Below are 21,796 nucleotides of genomic sequence, written 5' to 3' on the forward strand. Positions count from 1 at the left end.
CATAAATTTTACTGATACATTCCTATCAACAGTGCATCAGAGTGCCAGCTACTCCGTGGGGTGTAGTTTTTAACTGGTATCTTTAGAAGACCCAAAGTTGTAAGAGGTCTACTGGTGGAATTTGAGGCACAGTGACATATGGGCAGAGGAGGTATTTTTGGGAGCAGTTCCTACCCTGTACCTCCCAAATCCCTTACAGACCCCCTTTCTCCTCAGGCAGCCCCTCCTGCACATGCTGGGGGCAGGGCCTGGGCTTGGGGCACCTCTGCCAGGATCCTGCTGATCTATGTTCTTGCTTGACACTCAGCAGCTGTCGTGGAGGCGTGGGCTGCAGGCGCTGTTCCCCATGGGCCGTGTGCAGGCCACAGGCCGGGGAGCCTTTCCTGCCTAATCCAAGGGGCACTGGCAGTGGGGAGGGAGACAGCTGGGTGTAACTGATCTGCAAAGGAATGGAATGGCGAAGGCCTCCCAGCAGTGGCTGGGCCGTCTGCAGGCTGCCTGCCCCAGCTGCTGAGCCTTTAACCCTTCCCTCTCTTATTTCTCTCTTCCCTCCATCCGGGGACTTGATATCACCCAGCTCAGCCAAGTCCCAGGAAGCCAGGACTCCTAGGATTCCCAAGTCGAGGAATCAGCTTCCCTGGCTTGTTCTGCACACCTTGCAATGAACCCAGCCATGTGACAGTTACTGTTGGGGAGGCTTGGGCAGGAGCAAGAGGCTTGGGTCTCGCCTGGGGAGCTTCCTGCCTTAGATGGAGACAGGGCTCTTGCAAGGCCCAATGGGTGGCTCAGACAGTAGAAGCTGTGAGGTCAGAATGGGGAGGCCCACCCCGGGCTGGAGCCCAGGGAAGACCCTCTGGCAGAAGCAAAGGCAGGAAGGAGCACTGGGTTTGGAGCCTGGTGCTGGTTCCACCACGGCTCGATTTGCAGTGAGACCTTGGGTGAGTCACGGTCACTCTCCAGATCAGTGTCCTACTCCTGAAAATGTGGAGCTTGAACAAGTTCATCTTTACGGTTCTTTCCATGGTAGAAACAATAGCTCCAGTCATTAAATGCCTACCATAGGCCAGGGCTTTATCTGTGAATATTCTCCCCCTTTGCCAGACTCTCCCCCTTTGCGAGACTCGGAGGGGGTAAGTCACGCAGCTGCTCAGACACAGAGCCTGAGCCCGCAGCCCAGGATCTTTTCGCGCTGCATCCCGCTCCCTCTCCAGCCCCAACTGTCTGGGAACCCCGATTTAGTTCAGGTGGAAGAGAGGCGCGATGGCCAGGGCTGGGAGAGGCCAAGGTTTAGCAGTAAGCCTGAGCCTGCGGGATGGAGGTGGGCTGGGGCTGGGGCCGGCCCTTCGCTCCTGCTTTCCTCTTGCTCTGCGCCCGGCTGGGCTGTTAACCCGTGGCCCAGCTGGGCAGCCTCACACAGGGGCACAGCCTCTGCAGTTGTCCAGCCCTTTCCCATCCATGATCTCACTTGCCCCTCTTGCCAACCCTGTCACAGAGCCTGCTGCTCCTCCTCACCCTGAGGGATGGAGGCTTGAAATTTGCCAGTGTCCTACAACTGCTAACTGGCCAAGGAGAGACTAGAACCCTCTTTCTGCTGCCTGCTCTGGCTTCCTGGAAGAAGGTGCCTGAAGTCCGAGCTCCCAAGCACCCAGCAATCCTCGTGGTCTCTTTCCTGGCTGAGAAGGAAAGTACAAGTGTGGGCTCTGGAATTAAACAAGTGTGAGCTCAAGTCCCGATTCCTCCGCTCTCCAGCTGTGCAAGCCACTTACCCTCTCTGAGCCTTAGAGGCTTCGTGTGTTGTGAGTGAAGATGGAGGGGAATTAATGAACAACTGCTGGGCCCAGGCCTGTGTCCCTCCTGCAAAGCAGAGCACAGACACAGGCTGGCACGGGAGCCCCAGACAGTCAGTACCTAGGGCCGGGGGCTAGAGGCCAAAGTCAGGGATCCCGTGGGCTGCTGCTTTGCAGCTGCTGCGAAGGCTGGGTGGGAACTGCCGATGGAGAGGGAGGACAAGGGGGTTCCAGGTGAGGCCAAGATGCAGAAGCAGGAATGGACTCCACGTGGGAGGAGCAGGGACAGAGCTCGGGTTTGGCTGGGGGAGGTGGGGTCTTCATGGCCAGTGGGGGCTGGGAAGCAAGCCCAGAGAATGGCCTAGCTCTGGAGAACACATTCTGCAAGGGTGCAGGAGCTGGACCAGTTAGTTACCCACCACGCTGCCTGCCCTCTCCAGCCACCTCCACCCAACCCCTGTGCTGCCGGGATCTCTGGGCAAGGGGCCGGAGGTGGGAGGGGGCAGTTCCAGCTTGGGAGAGACAGCTGTGCAGGCCTCCTGCCTGCTGCAGGGGATTAACTGGCACCGCCACAGTATGTTGGGGGGCACCTGGCTCCCCAGCTCTGCCCACTCCTGCACCCTTTAACTCCTTACTGCCCAGGCTCCTCAACTTCAGGCTAGGAGGCATGTTCATACTCAATTTTCAGTGCCCTCTGTGTTCAATGTTGGGGACACAGAGGCAAAGAAAGACCTAGGGCAGGGTCTACCCAGCCAAAGGTGCCCGTGTCCCTCCTAAATGCCAGCCATGGGCCAAGACACTGATTTCTCTCTATGGCAAAGCCCTTCTTGTCTGTCCCCTGGCTCCTTTCAGGACACATGGTGAAGTCACCGCCTTTCTCAAATCATCAAATAAACCTTGACCTCATGCCCTCTCTTTTTCAGCCAAACGTCTCAGGTTTGTCCTCCTCACTCTCTCCACCTCCCCTCTGAGAAGATGTCGTCTGCCAGACCCACCTCCTTGTCTCCCTGGCACACAGCTGGACTACATTCCCCAGCCTCCCTTGCGGTTAGGTGTGGCCACACGCCAGTGCAGGCCAGTGGAATATGAATGGGAGACAGCAAGCCTCTTTCAGTCTTGTGGCACACGCTCCCCCTGCATCGCGCTGGCTCCCGCTGAAGGTGTTAGTGCCTCAAGACAGAGGAGCCAGGATCTCTGAATCATTTTGGACACAAGGCTCTAGCTACTCAGGAACACTTGTTTTGACTGGTTTATACACACACACACACACACAGGAGGAAGGAAGAAGCTTCTACCATGTTTGAACCACAGAAAAGATATGGCTTGCTATGCATGAAGAAAAAAAATGAGGAATATGGTCCCCCTTCTCCTCTACCTCCCCAAGGGGGACAACCCAGAAAAGCAGGGAAAAGGGGCCCCGGAACTCAGAAAAGAGGGTTGGAAGGGGGGCAGTTATGCTGAGAGGAGAGAGATTTCTCCTGGGGCAGGATGTGGCCAACAAAGTTATACGTGTAGCCTTTCACCTCCAGCATGAAGCTGTTCCCAGACTTGCCCTCTGCCTTCCCCAAAGCACCGTGGTTACAAGTGTGTGAGACCCCAAGGCCTTGTGTGGTCAGAGTCTTGGGAGAATGTAAACAGCAGGGCGACACATGGGTGAAGAGGCCTTGGGGACCTGGACGTCGGGAGGGAAGCCTGGTGCTGACAACACTGCCTGCCGGGGAGTGGCCAGGAAGGGGTTAAGGGGTCTGTGAGCGGGATTGGCTCCCTTCTGGGTGAGGGCAGTAAAATCAGCATGTCGCCTCCAATTAGCTCCGGCCTGACCTTGAACGTGAATCATTCCATCACAATGTCCTTATTGATTTCCACAGGAAGAGGATTAAGCCCAGAAAATCGAGGCGGGAACTTGAGCCGACACCACGGAGAATGGGATGGTTCTGCAGCTCAAAACCCCGCGTGTTTGCAAATACGTCACAGGGGGCTGCAGGCTGGACAGCCGCCCTGCTCAGCCACCAGCTCTCTCAGTGGTCGGGCTGGTCCTGGGCTTCAAGTTTCCTTACCTGTGTGTGGCCTCTGGGTTGTCTCAAGCATTAAGTCATGCACAGAGTGTGGAGAGGAAACAGAATGGGAGAGACGCTACAGATGTCTCTAGAGCCTTGAGTCTATTCTGGTCTATTCATCCTCCTGGGATCCTCAGAGCCAACAAGGCTGTTCCAGGACCAAAGATGCCATTGAACGAGCTGGCCCTAACAGCAGGAAGGGCCCTCCTCCATCCAGAAACCACTTTAAGGGAATAAGACCCATGTAAGTGTGTGTGTGTGTGCATGTGTGTGTGTGTTCATGCTACATAGGTGCATAAAGGAGGTGTGTCATTCTGTGGGAACAAACCCACAATTTCCTTTCTTCATTTAACATAGCCTGAAGAGCCAGCATGTCGTACACAAAAGAGCTACCTAATAGTCTAGAGTGTGGCTGTACCAGGTTATTTAATCATTCCCTATTGACAGGCATTTAAAGTTGTTACCAATTTTTAAAACTTAGGAGAATACTGCAATAAACATCCTGGCGCATGCCTCTCTGTATGAATTCTTTCTTTAGAGGTTATACGAGTTTCCTATTAAAGCTGTAAAAAATTACCACAAATTTAATGGCTTAAAACAACACAAACTTATTCTCTTACAGTTCCGGAGGTCAGAAGTCTGAAAGTTGTTTCACTGGGCTAAAGTCAAGGGGTTGGCAGGCCTGTGTTCCTTCCTGGAGCTCTTGGGAAGAATTTGTTTCCTTCATTTTCCAACTGCTAGAGGCTGCCTACATTCCTTCGCCAGTGGCCCTCTCCTCCAACTTCTGAATGCATCACTCCAACCTTAGCTTCTGTCACCCATCTCCTCTCTGATTCTGACCCTCCTGCCTCCCTTTCATAAGGACCCTGTGATTACATGGGACCCACCTGGATAATCCAAGATAATCTCCCCATCTCAAGATCTTAACTTAATCACATCTGCAAAATCCCTTTTACCACCGAGTAAGGTGATATAAAAATGCACAGGTTCCAGGGATTAGGATGCAGACATCTTTGGAGGGCCATTATTCAGCCTAGCATAGCTGCCTAGAAATAGGATGATTTAGTCAAAGAATATATGTATTTTTAATCTAAATCAACATCTCCAAATTGTATCTATGAACAGTGTTATCAGTGCTGCTGGCATTGGCTTTTTGGAGTACAACTGGGCAACACTGATCAAGGTTCAAAGTTCTCACCCTCTCCTGTCTTCCTCTGCAGTGAAGAGCAGGGTTGGTGATTTGCCTGTTAATCATTCACTAAAGTATCTTAGCCTAAAAGAGTTGGTTTCCCCAGGAGGGATCTAAGAGAATGGGATTCCAAAAGTTGGAAGTAGGAGGTTGGCTTCCTGTGGGAGCAGGCAGGAGGGGGTCCCTGGGTGGAAGTGGAGGTGAGGAGGGGTAAACAGCCAGGTAGGCACACTGTGATTCCAGCAATAGGGTAGCATCATCAGAGGCTATGGCCACCTGTGAGTGTATGGTGGGGCTGGGGCAGGAGGGCTGAGAACTGCTGCCTACTGGAGCCAAGGAGGGCCAGGCTAAGGCTGGGTCACCAGTGACAAATTGGATGGGGGGAACAGGCATCTGAAAGCCTGGGCCACTCTCCCAAAGTGAGACTGCAGAAAGACAGTTAGGCCAAGGCTGGTTCACTTGATCTGATGCCTTCTGCCTCTGTTCACACAACAACTCACTAGCAGTGGCCATGTTTAAAAGCTGCTTTCTCATACCTGGACATAAACAGGTGGGAGTTGGGTAAGGTGAGGGATGAACAGCCAGGAACACTGGGATTCCAGCAATGGTATTATGTGTTAATCTAAATATCTTGCTGTATAATAAAACCAGGATTTTATACCAGTTCTCTTTAAAGGTATGTTTAAAGTCATGTTTTGTTGATCTCAGCATTTGAAACCCTGAAAACAGTTGATTTAGGGAGTGTGTTTTGACTAAGGAAATGGTGACTGCAAGTCATCAAGCATCATCAATAATGGAGAAGTTTGGAAGCTCTGTCCCACCCCATCTCTGGCTGTAATGATGAGAAATTAAGAAGTACAAAATATGTATTTAAGGCTATAAATGTTCCTCTATGTACTGCTTTAACTGCATCTCACAGGTTTAATGTGTCATAATTTCATAATCACACAGATCAAAATGTTGTCTAATTTCCATTCTGATTTCTTCTTTGATCTATTGCTTATTTTGAAATGGTACTGCTTAAGAGGCTCTAAAGCTCTTTTTTCATTAGGAAAAGTCCCAAGGTTCATGTTAGCAGACAGATATACCATGAGAGGAGAAACTTACTTGTGAAATAAAATCCAACCTACCAAGTGTTAGCTCAAAAAGGGATGCTCTACCCACTCCAGGCAGCAGGGTGAAGCTCTTGCACCCTGAGCACTGACCCCTAGGAGTTCACCCTGTTATCGAGGGGTGCTTCTTCAGCTCCCTCATCCTCCTCCTTCCCACATGGGACAACCCAAGAAAGCAACCCCCACTTGCTCCTTAGGTGTGCCAATGGTTCTTTACAGTTGAAGTGTCGCTAGGAACCCATCCCTGGATTCTCCCTAATCCTAGCACAGCCAATATAGCTGCAAAAACTTACTGAGCTCTTTGGGAGAACAAGGAAATAAATGGGGTTAAAATACAGAAATTTTGAGAGACCAACATGAAACCTACTCTCAGGGTCTGCCCCATCCACACCCTGTGTGAGACGCATCTGTCCCTGGCCCCACAGAGCCAGGATCACTCTTCAGTCCCGTCACCTGAGTGCCAATTCCCAGCTCTCAATGTCTTCCTCCTTCCCACCCACTTCCTCTAGAAGCCAGTCTCCAATCTGTTCAAGTCCACCCAGCAGACAGACACCCACTGAAGGCCTGCTCTGAGTGGGGCACAGTGCTGGGCACAGGTGGGGCAGGAGAAGTGGGGCTGAGCTCCAGGGCCATGATATAGGGTCTTCTCTTCACAGCTGACACTGCTTAGGTTCAGAGCAAACCTAGCACCCTCAAAGATGCTCAGAGGCCTGAAGTCTTCCCAGGGTTTATTGATACAGAAACAGAACATAGATACAGGAACAAAGAGGCTTGGAAACAGCTGGGGACCATCCTGACATGGCTCCTTCACCCCAAAGGGCTCCAAGGCAGCCACACATCTGCAGACACACAGGGCAGTGCTGGGGCCTGAACAGCCTCATGTTATGCCCCTTGGACTCAGCAATGCAAAGTGGCATGAGAGGTGGGAGACCTGCACAGTGGGGCATCAGGGGGGCTCTGGCCCTGCTTTAGAGAAGACACTCTGGTTCAGAGACAAGGCTCTGACAGATGCTCAGGGATGCTGGGGCTGCACTTTCCACCAACAGAAGCTCCCTTGCCAAACAGTTGCATGGAACACAGAGGCTGGAACTGGCTGAGCCACAAAACCCACACTCAGGCCCCTCCAGAGCCTGGCTGTGCTATGTCCTTGGAGAAAAAACACGTTGCCAAGCCAGGTGCTGCGCTTGCAAGCTGACAGGACCCATTCAGTGACCTAGGGCCCGTGGAGGGGTGGGCTGTCCACCAACACCCTATATGAGTAGTGCTGGACCCTGGTGAGGAATCCATCCCCCGCCCCACCTCACAAGGCCAGCCCACCTGCCAGGAGGGTCAGCTTAGGGCCAGGTACGGGCTTCAGCCTGCAGTTTGGAACCCTTTCCTGAATTACAATATCAATACCAGGACACCAGGGCATGCTTTATGGGGATACAGGGGATTTGAAGGTCACTGAGCCCACTCTGACCTCACAGATCTCAGTCAGAGGACCTGGACCATCTTTGCTTTTGGGAAGTCCTTCTGGGCATCTATATGCAAGCCTGAGTATTGCAATTAAAACCCTCTTTCCTTTTCCTGTATCTGAGTTTCTTCTATAGTCAAAAGGGCCAAGAGGACAGGCCACTGCATCCTGCCCCTGCACTTGGTCTTGGTCCAGCTTTGGTCCCAGCTTCTCATGAAAGCTCTCACCCCCTCCACCAAAGAACTGTGGCCAGAGTCACAGATGTGCAGGGGCTGCTACCATGGACCTAAGGCCCATTCCTGACCTCAAGCCAGGGACAGAGTTGAGTTCCCTGAGCCCTCAGCTGTGGCACTTTTCCACGTGTGGAGGAGGGTGAGCCCAGGGAGCCAGGATGGGCTGGTGTGTCCCGTTCTGGTCACTTCTGGGGCCTCTGCCCACCATCCTGTGCTCAGGACATATCAGCTTTCTACCACCTTTCATCTCCCCACCCCATCCACACTGGGCCAGCTGGAAGCAGAAAGTGGGGGTGACAGAGGTGGTCCAGCCGGCCCTGGCCCCCAGGCCTCAGGACCACTGGCAGGCGCAGTCAGTGGGCTCCTGCACTGTGTAGGGCACCCAGCTGGCATTGGTGGCACAGAAGAGCTGTATGGAGCGCCGCTGCAGGCCCACCTCGCGGCAGCACTTGCAGAAGCGGGCATAGGTGTTGATGTTGTAGTTGTAGATGCTGGCGGACGGGCATCTGCCGTCGCAGGACACTAGGTTCACCTGGAACGGGCAGGCCAGTGAGGCAGTCCGTGGCGTTCCAAGCCCCCAAAACCCCCTCCATGCCCACATCTGGCTGCCCCCCACCGCCCTGCCGGCACCACGCACCGGGGTGTTGCTCCTGCAGTCATTCTTGCGGATGGTCATGCGGATGGTCACCTTCTTGCAGGAGCGCCCATCCTCCTTACCTGGGGGACAGGGTGGGTGGGGAGCCGTGGCTGAGACAGGCTCCCTGGGGGCAGCAGAATGGGCCAGCATGGGGCAGTTAGTGTCCTGCTGGAGGGTCCCTCATCCAGCGTCAACACCCAGGCATTAGTGTCCCTCTCCATAGGGGGAGCCCTTTAACCCCATGGCCAGGAAGAAGGTGGCGTCGGGGAAGGCAAAGACAGCAGTGTGAGCCAAGGAGACAGGAAGCTGCCTGGGAGGCGGCAGGACCCCCCCGAGGACCCTGTGCTAGGGGCAAGGAGCATCCGGGGACAGGGGTAGACTGCCTCCCCACCCCAGCCCCAAGGCCTGTTTCTAACCCTTGATGGCAACTCCGGCATGTCCTCGCCGCACTCTGGGCTTTGGTTTTCCTACGCTGACAGGACTCCTAGCATTAAGGTTCTGCGATTTCCCCGAATGAATGGAAACCCTGGTCTCCAGTAGGCTGTTTCACACAGCAGGTTTTCTCGGTTTCCATATCTATCAAACGGGGCAGGGATTCATTCACCCACCTCACAGAGCTGCTACAGGGATGGACACTGATGAGCCTGGTCCTCTGCCTGGACCATACCTCTCACAGACCACCCAACGGCCAATCGCATGACTCATGGATGTCCTCACCTCCTTTAGCAACGCGCCCTAGTATCCCCTCCCCCAGGTCCTTCCTGATCCCCTTCTTGACATTGCAACTGCCTCCCCCAGCCAGTCGTACCTCGCCTTATATCTGTCCAGGGCACAGTCACTGTCCTATCAGCGACACGTTTGTAATGACGCTGTTGAAGCTTAAGCTTTAGGGCTTTCTTTTGCATGGGGCCCCTTTCAGCATTTGTTGTGAGTTCTTTTCTCATTCTAAACAAACATTCCCTTTCACAGCTCCATATGGATTTATAATGTGTTCATTTTCTTAATGAAGCCACCCAAATTGCATAAGCTTCAGGGCCCACAAAATTCAATGCATCTATCCCATTATATATTTTACTTGTTATTCTCTCTCTCACACTAAAATGTCAGCTCCACGTGGCTGTACAGTGCCTTGTACAGTGCCTGGCACATAGTTGGTGCTCAATAAATATTTGCCAGATGCATGGACTCACACTGTAACCCCAGGGAGCCCACCAGAAATGGGGTGGAATCCTTTGTCCTGGCCTCTGGGCCTCACCACAGAGGTTTCCTACCACAATGGCCAGATGGCTCCTGGCCAGAGCTAAGTCCACTCTGTCCTGCCTCTCTGCTCCAGGAGGCAGGAGAGCTCATGGCTGTCCTGGCCATGGCCCTCTGGTTCCTGGACTGAGACTGGCTGAGTGACCAGCGGGAGCAAAGCGGTGGCGGCACTGGGCATTGGTGGGCACCAGCTGAGCGAGCACTGCTGAAGCATTCCCATGCAAGCCCAGGGGACGTGGCTCACCACCCAGCATGCACTGTGGGCTGAATGGCCTTTGCCGGGGGCAGGGAGCAGTGCCCTCCCCATCCCCCACCCCCACAGCTCAGGGGGCCACCCAGCAGGGGGACATTGTTGGACACAGCAACACAGCTGCCTGCCTCCAGTCCAGTGGGCTTCCGGGAGGAGTACCTGGGCGGCAGTGGACATTAACCCATGGAGGAGAGGCAGGGCTAACGGGGACCACGGGAAACAGGGTCCCTGGGGAACCTGGGGAGAGGGACATGGGGCACAGGTCACGCGGGGGCACACAGGACATTCAGGGAACATGAGGCTGTGGGTCAGGGATGAGCCAATGAGGCCCTGAGCCCAGCTTCCTTGGAGTGTGTGATGTGGACATAAAAGGGCCCCGAACTCTACAGCCCGTGAGGATGGGGTCTGAGCGCCCTGGGGAGGCTGGCTGGGATGTGCATGTGTGCGAGAGTGGGGGCTGCAGGTTCTGGGTGGCCAGTGGTCCAGGTGCCAGCTGTAAGGACAGATGCAACACTCAGACTATGTCAGGAACCCTGGAGACCTGAACCCCACCCAGGAGGCACCTGCAAGACCAGGGCTCCTGACCCAAGGGAGCATTCATGTGGGGGCACCTGGGCTGGGGGTTTGGGCAGGGGCGGGAGGAGGTTGGGTGACTGGTGAGCAACTGGCCTCCTGAATGCAACGTCCCAATGTCCCTGTCTTCAACAAGCAGCAGAGGCCTTGTCTTGGGACAAGGACATGAATGTGGCCTCTGGCCCTCTGCACATTTGTGCCAATGCCACGAGCCCTGTGGCAGGGGGTTATCCCGTCATGTACTCACCCCTGAAGAGCTACCACTGTAGGTGCCAGGAACCTGGCCCTCTGTCCCCTGACATGCCACTCTGTCCCCCCACCAGAGCCCCTCACCCCTGGGCTTCCACCATGCTCACTCACACGTCCTGCAGCACCCTTCCAAGGAAGGTACCACGGAGCCCCCGACCTAGAGGGAGAAGAGGGGGAGGTGGGTGGGGAGACCCTGTCCCAGGCCAGGAGCCAAGATCCCAGAAACAGGCAAAACGAGTCCAAGAATCTTGACTCTTCTCCCCTGATGGTGCCCCAGGACAGGACCTGTGGCCCTTCTGTCCATCAGGCCCTGACCAGAAGAATGGGGCCCTGGGCAGGCCACGGGAGAGCCAGAGGGGCTAACCTGACTGGTGGGGACAGCTGGCACTAAGGCTGCCTGTGTCCCCAGCGAGGTTGGAGCCTAGGTCACGATGGCGCAGGCCTCCTGCGTTTCCCGCAGCAGCCCCCCGCATGCCCCCGCTGCCTTCCCCACCATTGTGCTTCTCCGCACAGAGGCTCAGGGAGGGCAGGGGTTCAGGGTCACCCATTTGGGTCAGTGGCCTGAGCTCTATCTCAGCCCTGGATAATCACTGCTTTCCTCTGGGATTGGTTTTCCCATCTCTAAAATGGGGGCAATTATCCTTTACAGCCCTCATCCTCTTTAGTGAAATGTATAAAACAATGGATGGGATAGTTATTTCTATGTAAGAGCATGTGTGTGTGTGTGTGTGTGTGTGTGTGTGTGTGAGAGAGAGAGAGAGAGAGAGAGAGAGAGAAAGGGTGAAAGAGTCTCAGCACACGTATGTGATTTTGTGAACATATATGTGAGAACATGTGTGTACATGTGTGATTTTGCATTTGTGAGTGTGTGTATTTGTTTTCTAGGGAAGAGAAATATCTTTAAATGTCCATCATTAATCTCAAGAACCTTAATAATTCAATAACCCCAAACCCTCTGGGAAATCCTTTTCCTTGAGGTGTGCCCTTACTGACAGCTGTCCACGCTAGTGCTGGACACCCACCAGCCCATCACAGGACTGGACTGTGCGTCTGCATGGTGTGTGTGTGCACAGAGTGTACCTATGTGCGTGCCTTGGGGTGTGACAGTGTGTGGTGTGTGCCCTGGTGTGCTGAGTGTGTTAACGTTCCCGGTGTGTAAGTGGCTGAATCCCTGGGTTGGTGTCTATATGAACGTGCCTAGAACCTAGGACAGTGTAGGTTTTTGGGCATCTGTGTGTGGTCATGTGATATGTGAGGATGAGGGGTGTGATGTGGTCAGAGCAAAAAGAAACACACGGAGAAGTATATGGATTTGGGGAGGCAGTACCGGCACAGGCTCCAGGGAGCCCCCCCCCATATACTGCTCATAGGACCCCCACCTGTGCCCCCAGCACCATCTGAGTCTGGCCTGCGCCTTGCTGCTGGAAGAGGAGGCACTGACCTTGGCACACTCGGTTTCGTTGAGCGGTGGGCAGCTGATGGGCGAGCGGACGAGCACGGCGCCCAGCGGGGTACTGCTGCAGTGGTGGCGGGCGCAGTCCGCAATCCAGGACGCCCCGGGCTGGAGGGCACAGAGGCGGGCAATGGGGGCTTGCGGCTGGATGGACGGCCTGAGCAAACTGATAGGGCACAGCTCCAAGGACAGCTGCAGCCCAAGACCTGGCACCGTCCAGGACCCTGTCTGTACCCAGCCCTGTCCTGAGAGCCAGAGAGGGCCCTGGTCCTAGTGTCCCCTCCTGGACCACCTTCCAGGCGCGAGTGAGGGGCTGCTTACCAAGAACAGGGAGGTGGTGCCATTGGGGAAGGTGAAGAGGCAGGACACGTTCCTGCAGGAGCCGCAGCAGGCCGCCAGGTCCCGCGGGTGTTCGTACTCCTGGTTCTGCGGGCCAGGGAGGGATGGGACGGGCCTCAGCCGGGTGTCACCTCTACCCCGGCTCTCCCACTGCTTATGTCCGTGAGAGCCCAGGGCCCGGCTGTGCATGTTCAGGAAGAGGAATTCCGAGACTCATTCCATCTCGGGCAGGCAGATCACCCTCAGCCTCCCTCACCGCCAGTTCCTTACAGCCCAGCGGACAAAGCCTTTCCCCCTTCGAGACGCAGTAAGTAAGGGCCAGTCTTGGTTCCATACGGACCTCAACTTGAGACTCAGTTCCTGTGGGACTTTTGACAAATGACAGAATCTCCCCACACCTCAGTTTTCTCATCTGAAAAATGGGAATAATTCTAACCTCTTTTATTCAACTCTATTTATTTAGCCTTTACTAGAAGCCAGTCACTGGCCTAGGAACTGGGCATGCAGAAGTTCTCAACAAATGGTAGCAACACAAACACACAAACCAAAAGGACAGGGCATATGCCCAGCATTCAGTAGGTGTTTAATAAATGTGTGTTTTCTCTGTCAGTACCCACCCTTGCCAGGCCCTAAATCTGTTCCCTTTGCTCTCGCTGTTCCCCTCCTGACCTCTCCCAGCCTAGAGGTCTCTGAGGGCCCCTCAATGTCCCCTCTCCAGACCTGTCCAGGGCCCCTCTGGCTCTGGGAGCACTTAGGCTCTGCCTGGCCTCCCTCCTGCCCCACCCGCCCCCACCCTGCGCTGCAGCCTACCGCCTCGCAGCGGACGTCGCACAGCACGGAGGTGGTGTTGATCTGGTAGAAGCTGGTGAGAGGGTCGAGCACGTCGGTGCAGCGGGCGGTGTGGCACACGCCATCTGCTGAGAGCTCCACCACCGTCTGGCCCGGCTGCATCACCCCCAGCTCACGGCTCAGACACACGGGGGCCTTCACTGGATGGGCGTGCAGGGTGGCAGCGGTCGTCCTGGCTCTGGCTATTCTCGCCCGCCCTAGCCTGGCCCTGCCCCTGCCCCGCAGCCTTCCCCCCACTCACCGCACTCGTACTTGGCGCAGCCACACACGTTCTCCACGCTGTGCAGGAACTCCTCGTCCAGCTGGGACTTCTCCCACTGGGTGGGGCAGAGGTGGTCAGCGCCCCGAGGCAGGGGCCTGGACCCGCCCTCAGGAGTGGTCTGCCACCTGGGCCCCTCTCTGCGTCAGCCCCTCCCTGTGGTGGGCAGGGAGGGGGCTGGCAGGCTCAGGGGCCCTCAGCCTAGAAGCCCAGTCCTAGGTGGTCCCCGGACCTCCCCGCTGTGCTGTCCCCACCCCAGAGCCCCATGGGGCCCACACTACTTCCATTCTTTCTTCCCTAGTTTCAGGGAGAAGAGGAGGGATGGGATGGGGACAGAATGAGAAGCAATGTGTGTTGGGGTAGGGGTGGGGGACACGTAACCCAGAAAATGACTGTAAAGGTAACTTCACATTTCTTAAAGTATTTTCACTCGGTGGTTAAGGGCATGGTCTCTGGAGTCGGATCTCCTGGACTCCAATCCTGGCTGTGTGATTTACTACCTTCATGATCTTGACTTTAGCTTCCTTGTTTATACAACCGAGATAGTCACAGAATCAACCTCATGGGGTTGTCCTGAGAATTAATACAATAATACACACGGGAGGCCTAGGAAAGTTCCTGGCATATAGTAAGCTCTCAATAAACATTAGCTACTGTCATGATTATCATCTTCATCATCTCCACCACCACCATCATCCTCACTATCCCCACTGCCATCATTTTCACCATCTCCACGAACACCATCATCATCATCACATTATCACCATCACCATCATCACTGTATTTAATCTTTCCCACACTCTAAAGCATGATCACATCCACTTTACAAAGGAGGGCACTGTGCCCAGAAAGCCAGTGGCAGAACTTGGGACAAGAACACTGACATGCAACCCAGGGTTCCTTGCACTGTGTTGAAGAATAGGGTCTCCAGGGGAAGGAGAGAAAGAAAAGGAAGCCAGGGGCAGGCCAGGGAGGGTAGGAGGAGCAGGGTCTCCATACCAGATGGCACCGGGGCACTGGGATTGTGTCGCAGTCACACTCTGAAAAACACAAGGGACCAGGTCCCATCTCACCAAGGATGCCCAGGTAGAAGAGCCCTGGGCCCCCCAACCCCCTTGCTGTGGGCACAGGCCCTCCTCTGGCACAGACCCAGCTCTAGCCCCAGCCCAGGGTAAGGGGAGGAAGAGGCCAGGATCTCAGCCTCCCTCCATCCCTGGCAGCAAGGGAGTCTGCAGCACCCCTGGCTGGGCGGGTGGGCAGTGATGGGTCCTGAATGCCAAGCTCCCCACCGAATGTGGAGCGAGGACAGACAGGCAGACAGACCATTCACAGGTTTCCTTTTGTCACCTGGATTCATCCATCTCCCCCTGGGCCAGAGCCCATTCTAGAGCAGAGGTGGGGCCTCTCTAGGAATAAACATGGCAGGGGTGGAACTTGAGACCATCTGCATTTCCCAAATATTAATACAAGTTCCAGCAAGCTCAACTTTGCTACTCCTAGCCTTTACCTGTGAGCAGGCCTAAGATGTGAATGGGCCGACTACCGAGCACTGCTAGCAACTTAAGGGACACACGGCCCTAGCTCCATGACGGACTGAGAGCTCCAGGTCAGAGTAGCTGTGGACACTCTGTCGAGTCACTCATTCATGCAACAAATAGTTTTAAGCATCTACTATATGCCGAGCTTTTTTCTGTGCTCTGGGGACAAAGCAATGAATACAAGAGACTACAATCCCTGCCCTCATTAAGTTTATATTCTAGTGAAGACTGGAAAAAAGACAAGCTTCTCAACTCTTTTTTAAATAACGATTTCATATAAAGCTCACTGGTTTTCATTATTGATCTTGACACTCCTACCTGCCTCTCAAAAGGGTGTGAAGTGAATTTTAACAAAAATTATGTGAACTACCAGGCAGTTGCAATAAAGACTTCTTAAGATAGAAAACTTTTTTGGAACAGGGAACTTGCTTTTCTCCTACAATCCTGGAGAGAAAAAGATGTAGGAATGTTCCTCGTGGAGAGCAGGTGCAGGAGGGGGAAGGTGATTCTGGTGGCTCCTCAGCGGGGCCCTGCGGGGAGGGTGTCTTGACCAGGGACTTACCACAGGACTTGTAGGGGCAGCAGCGGTCCGGGCTCCACACCTCCACCAGGGCAGTGCCCAGGCCACACTGCACTTGGGGGCAGCGGAAGCTCTCACACACTGCGGGAGAGGGCGGGCAGGCAACACGTCAGCCACGACACCTTGGAGTGTGAATTCTCAGCAACGCAACACTGGCTACGGAGGGGGAGCCTCCCAGCTCCTCTCTAGGTCCCCCCACTAACCTCAGACACTCTGTGGGACTGGAGCCCCAGGAAAGAGTCTAGGCACCCAGTCTCCCCATGGAGCTCCTAATAAAATAATTGGCAAGAGCAAAGGTTATCAAGTGGTATTTCAAAAGTTATGAGGAGGCCGGGCTCAGGGGTTCACGCCTGTAATCCTAGCACTTTGGGAGGCCAAGGGCAGAGGACTGTTTGAGGCCAGGAGTTCAAGACCAGCTTGAGCAAGAGCGAGACTCTCTACAAAAAATAGAAAAATTAGCTGGGCGGGTTGGCACGCGCCTATAATCCCAGCTACTGGGGAGGCTGAGGCAGGAGGATTGCTTGAGCCCAGGAGTTTGAGGTTGCAGTGAGCTAGGATGATGCCACTGTACTCTAGCCCATGTGACAGAGCAAGACCTTGTCTCTAAAATAAAATAAGTTATGAGGGAGAGAGGGAGAAGGACATTTGCATAGTGTCAAAGTAATGGGTTACTTTTTGGTTAAAAGAGGAAAAATGTAAATGCAGGGTGGAGGGCTCAGTGGTCCCCACCCTGACCTGTGCCAGCGTCAACATCAGTTACAGTGGCTCCGCCCGAGAACTCGTGCCTCCTGAGGTGATGTACTATGAAGCTCATGCACGGTTTGGCCAAAAGCCAAAAGCCTTAGATCTAACTTTCAGTTTATAGGAAGCACAGAGGATAACAGCGCAAGGTAAGCAGCTCCAGAGGAAGCACCTGGATAAATGTAGAAGGTGGGCCCTTCTGCAGGACCACAGCCCTAACTGCAATGTGGTACCACACAGAAAAAGGCCCCTATGCCAGGTTAGGAGAGACTTAAGACACATATTAATAATTATAATGTGTGGTCCTGGGTTGCACCCTGGATAGGACAAGCAGAAAGAAACACGGACTGGGAATGCTATGAGCTGAAAACTTATTAACACGAAAAGGTAACGACTGTTAACTGAAAACAGCCAGTTTAAAACTGCACGTTCAGCATGACCTCATTTTGGTGAAGCAGATCCACACACAGGCATAGAGAGCATCTGGAAGGCTATGTGCTAAAGCACTCAGAGGGCACTGTCTAGCAGGTAGGAAGACAGTATTTTCATTTTATTGCATTTACTTAGAATCTGTACTTTCTACAAGGCACATATAGTGCTTTTGTAATAATAAAAGTATTATCAAGATGGGGAGAAGGTGATAATATCAATAGCCTCTGGTTTTGCCTACCTACTGTGCACCATGAACCATTGGGGACTTCACATATATTATCTCTAATCTCCACAGTAGCCCCTCCAAGTGGATACTGTTATCACCCTTTTGCAAACGAGCACCCTTGGCTCAGGGAGTTAGGAAGCTGCCCTGGGCCACACATCAGTGAATAGCAGAACGGAGACTGACTGACTCTACGCCTGTATTCGATCCACATTATCAAGCTCTCTCCCCCGCCCTGACCAGGAACATGGAAATAAATTGGAATCAGAGGGGGGGCTCACGGGGAGAGGTGGGGAGAGAAGGAGAGAGAAGAGGAGAAAGGATGGTGGACTTCTGCTCAGATGAGCTTTGTAAACACTGTGACAAGTGGCCTTTGAGACCCCAGGGGGAGCTGCCCATTAACTCCTGGTCAGGTGTGGCCAGGTCATTTGGGGAACTCTCACAGGAGCCTACACTGTTTCCAAGTTGGCTCCTGACCTTGGACCAATCAGGGTTGCCCTGGAGTGTCCTGGTGGAGGTCCCTCACCTACACTGCTCTGTGCAGGTGAGGTTTGCTTCATGTTTTTCCTACAATCAGTGGGCAAAGCAATTTTTGTAAACTGAGTCATATTTAAATTTAACCATTTTGTTCATTTTCATTCATTAAGTTTCCTTAAAGTCCATCATGCTGGTTGTATTGTACTTAATAGTTGCTATTGAGGTACTATGTTCATAGTAATAATACGTACATCAAGGTACTATGAACATAAAACATAGCATGTATATCATACATACAGGTACTATTAAAAATATTAAAAGGGCCTACTTTATTCATCACTGCAAAATAAAAGAGCTTCAGAGGCTTTGAAACATTGGGCCTTGTGGGACACAGCCTCCATGAGTGGGTAGTATGGCAATACGGTGGCAAAAGGGAACCTGCCCTTGAGAATGAGGACTTTGTATCAATGCTGGGGGTACTGGAGGCACCTAAGCATTTTCCCTTCCACCTAAGCCTCCCTCTGGCCATTGGGGGCCTCCACGGAGGGGACAGGCCTAGAATCCCCACCATCCAGCTCCCATTGCCTCACCCAGCTTTTTTGAGTAGGGCCTGCATTCATCACGGCTTCAGCCACTCTGCCCTTAAGAGCTCACCACCTGGGAGCTCCCTGCTGCTCCCTGTTCAACTCCCATAGGTCCTGAGGGTGAGGACTTTGTGAAGGGGCCCAGTGGGCATGGGAAGGTCCTAGAGCCCCTTCCCACTGTGGCCCACCATGTGCCCAGCAGGACTCACCACACTGGTACAGAGGGCAGCAGAGCTCCGTGGTATTCCTGTGCACCGTGAGCACCTCCCCTTCCTGACACTCAGGGATGGGATCTGGACAGTCACCACAGGCTGAGGGGGAAAGGGCCAACTGTCACAGCAGTTCCCCTCATGGCGACTTGGGACAGAGCAGGTTGCTGGGAGCACATCTCAACAACCCAGCTGTGGCAAGAGCTAAACTAATAGTAACATTTTATGGTCTTGTGTGACCTGTTCTGGAATCAGAACCTGGAAGTTCTTCCTCCATGTCCACCCAAAGTCTTACACTGAACAAGCACCAGTTTCCTCATGCTCAGTATTCTAGAAGGGGATGCAGAGTTGGTTTCCTCTCCTTCCTATACTGCTTCTTGGACAGCGAGCTAACCCTTCTCCCTACGCCACCCCACCTGAAGACCCCAGCCTTCCCTCCCAGCTGTTCAAGAAAGCAGGGGTGAGGATGGAGGCATCTGCAATCCAGCTGTGTGCACCGACATCTGATGGTGTCTACTCACCACAGAAGTAGGAGGTGCAGCAGGAGTCCCCCAGGCGGCCTGCAATCAGGGTCTGGTCCTGGCGACAGCTGGGGACCAGCTCTGCCTCACACAGATCTGGGTCACACTCTGAGGAAAAGGCAAAATTTAGGCGCCAGGAGCAGAACCTACCTGGCCAAGCCTGGGCCCCTGCCCCGGCTCTGCTCTAATCTCCAGCCAGAACCCGGCCGCCAGCACTGTCCTTCCCACCAACCCCCAGCCGTCTCCCACCCTCTCTTACCGCAGCTGTAGCTGGGGCAGCAGGAGTCCTCCTGGAAGTGGGTGCGGAGGCGGTGGCCTGGCTGGCAGGTGGGTGCGAGGCCCTCACACAGAGTCTGGTTGCACACTGGCCCAGGGGCCACAGGGCGTGTCACCTGGAGGCCAGGATGTCCTCGCCATGCTCTAGCACTGCCCACGTCCTAGACACCTGGTCCCTACTACTCCCCCTGGTCCCCAGGACCCACACCCCTGGAAGGGGCCTTTGAGGGTCACACAGGGGTCCAGGACTAGGACAGAAGAGCAACAAGAGCTAACACGCACCCAGATGGGCCATGTGCCCACTGCTGTTCTAAACCACTGTGAACTTATGTAATCCTCACAACAACCCCCAAAGTGGGTACTATTATCAGCCTCATGTCACAGGAGAGCCAACAAAGGCACAGAGGATGTTAAATGATTTTCCTGAGGTCACAGGCTACAGGTGGTGGGGGAGGAGTCAGTCAGACTGCATGGCCCCAGAGCACATGGACTCAGAAGCCTCGGCGCCTGCCCCCAGGGAGGTTCTCCACTCCCCCCAGCTCACCCCCACAAGATGCTCTAATTTTCCCAGGCCTTGTCGCCTCCATCAAGGTTGGTGGGCAGGACTAGAGCCTTTTAACTGTCTTATAGTTGAGGTCCAGGGAAGTGGAGGTGGAACTCACCACAGACTGTTCCCAGGCAGCAGGGGTCTTCGGTGGGCAGGAGCAGGGCCACCTCCCCGAAGCGTGGGCAGCTCTCAGGGCGGGGGTCTGGGCAGCCCATGTCCACTGGGACAATGGTGTCTTGGGCTTGGCACTGGTGCCGGCAGCAGCCGCTGAGGGAGCTGTTCCAGGTCTCTCCAAGAGCCCGAGGCACCCCCGTGCTGTCAGTGCAGGCTGCAGCAGGTGCATGGCAGGGTGCAGGGGACTGAGAAAGCAGGGAGACCCAGCCTGTCCCAGGCTAGACCCTCCCTGGGATACTGAACCCTCCCCCTAAGCAGACCTGGAGGGACACCGACGGGCTCAGCCATGGGCAGCAGGGAGGTACAGGAGACCTTTGGAAAGCTCTGCCCGGACAGGGAGCAGGAAGGAACCTACCGCACTTGTCCTCAGGGATGCAGAGAGCAGAGTGGCGCCGGTGCAAGATGGTGCCCTCAGAGCAGACACAGCCCTCGCCCAGCACCTGGCACTGCTCCGGGTCCAGCGGGCCCAGTATCCCATCCTGGCACGTCTCAGGGGGCTCACAGGCTGCCACACATGCCTGGTATGTGGAGTCGCTGGAGCACAGGAAGGCTGCAGGGGCACAGCGGGCACCAGGCCTAGCTCAGACCCCAGTAAGGCTCCCCACTGACGGCCAAAAGAGCAGGAAGGGTGAAGAGGGGGCTCAGTGTCATCAAAACGCCTCAGCAGAGAGTGTATAAATCAAGGGGCTTGATGTCATCGCCTCCTCCTTAGATCAGGAGTCAGCAAAGTACAGCCCACAACCCAAATCCAGCCTGCTGTCTGTGAAAATAAAGTTTTATTGGAACATAGCCATGCCCATTCATTTATATATTGTCTGTTTTTGTACTAAAAGGATAGAGTTGAGTAGTTGTGACTGAGACCATATGGCTCACAAAGCCTCCGATACCTACTCCCTGGCCCTTTCCAGAAAAAGTTTGTTGACACCTTGCTTTAGATCAGTGTTTTCAAACTTTCTTGATTGTAAAAGTGAATTTTACATTGTGGCCCAAAACACACAAACATGTAGAACAGTGGTCCTCAAACCTGACTGCAAAAGAATCACTTGAAAGTTTCTGAAATACTATTGCTAGGACCCCACCCCAAACCGGTTGAATTTCTGATTATAGGGCCCAAGCATTAATACTATTTGTTCTTTTTTTTTTTCCTCAAAAATTCAACTTATCCACTTTCCATGCATTAATACTTTTTGAAGTTCCCTGGGTGATTTCAAAGGGTATTCAGGATTGAAAATCAATGATATATTGAAACAAAAAAAAAGCTCTTTCATGAAATAATAAGTAAACTTTCTATTTACAATACACACTGGTATTTTTTTATTCTATTCTATTGCATTTTTTTAAATGCTGGTGCCAACCCCCAAAATTGATTTCATACCCTGAGTCGGGATCCACAGTTTGAAAAACACCTGTCACATTGTAGATGTGGCCTTCCCGTGAGCTGTTCCCAGCCTTTCTGGACTTGTTCACATTTGTAAATCAAACGACTCTAGCCCAGGCCCTACCCCATGCATCAAACCCAGCGAGGGTGAGGAGGAGGTGGATCTCATTTCCATCCTCAAGGAAGGAGGGGAGAGACCAAAAGCAGAGAAAGATGAGCAAAAATTAAGTGAAGGGAACTAACAGCTACTGGATAGTGACCGTGTACCAGGCGTGTGTGAGGCAGTAGGCACGTGTCATCTTCTATCATCTTCAAAACAACTCTAGGAGGGAGCTATTATTACTGTTCCCATTTTACACAGAAGAAACTCAAAGAAATTCACTCATGAATAAAAATAAATTATGTATTAATGTATA

The 21,796-nt window shown here is 53.6% G+C and overlaps 1 protein-coding gene across 1 annotated transcript in view; it reads right to left on the reverse strand.

Annotated features, from left to right (window-relative positions):
• Positions 1–8,165: 8,165 nt before the first annotated feature.
• The window catches only part of OTOG (otogelin), an 87,251-nt gene continuing 73,620 nt past the window's right edge, over positions 8,166–21,796 (reverse strand). Inside the window, exons 43-56 of the mRNA XM_012654274.1 lie at positions 20,358–20,552; positions 19,944–20,156; positions 19,265–19,369; positions 19,006–19,113; positions 18,485–18,586; positions 15,801–15,899; positions 14,700–14,740; positions 13,683–13,758; positions 13,403–13,581; positions 12,575–12,679; positions 12,242–12,361; positions 10,912–10,957; positions 8,472–8,551; positions 8,166–8,366 (exon numbers count right to left, since the gene is read on the reverse strand). Of these exons, the coding sequence (XP_012509728.1) occupies positions 8,166–8,366; positions 8,472–8,551; positions 10,912–10,957; positions 12,242–12,361; positions 12,575–12,679; positions 13,403–13,581; positions 13,683–13,758; positions 14,700–14,740; positions 15,801–15,899; positions 18,485–18,586; positions 19,006–19,113; positions 19,265–19,369; positions 19,944–20,156; positions 20,358–20,552 (1,670 nt within the window). The remainder of the gene's footprint in view (positions 8,367–8,471; positions 8,552–10,911; positions 10,958–12,241; positions 12,362–12,574; positions 12,680–13,402; positions 13,582–13,682; positions 13,759–14,699; positions 14,741–15,800; positions 15,900–18,484; positions 18,587–19,005; positions 19,114–19,264; positions 19,370–19,943; positions 20,157–20,357; positions 20,553–21,796) is intronic.

Source organism: Propithecus coquereli, unplaced genomic scaffold (genome assembly GCF_000956105.1).
Source record: "Propithecus coquereli isolate 6110/MARCELLA unplaced genomic scaffold, Pcoq_1.0 Scaffold44, whole genome shotgun sequence".
NCBI classification, from domain to species: Eukaryota; Metazoa; Chordata; class Mammalia; order Primates; family Indriidae; genus Propithecus; species Propithecus coquereli.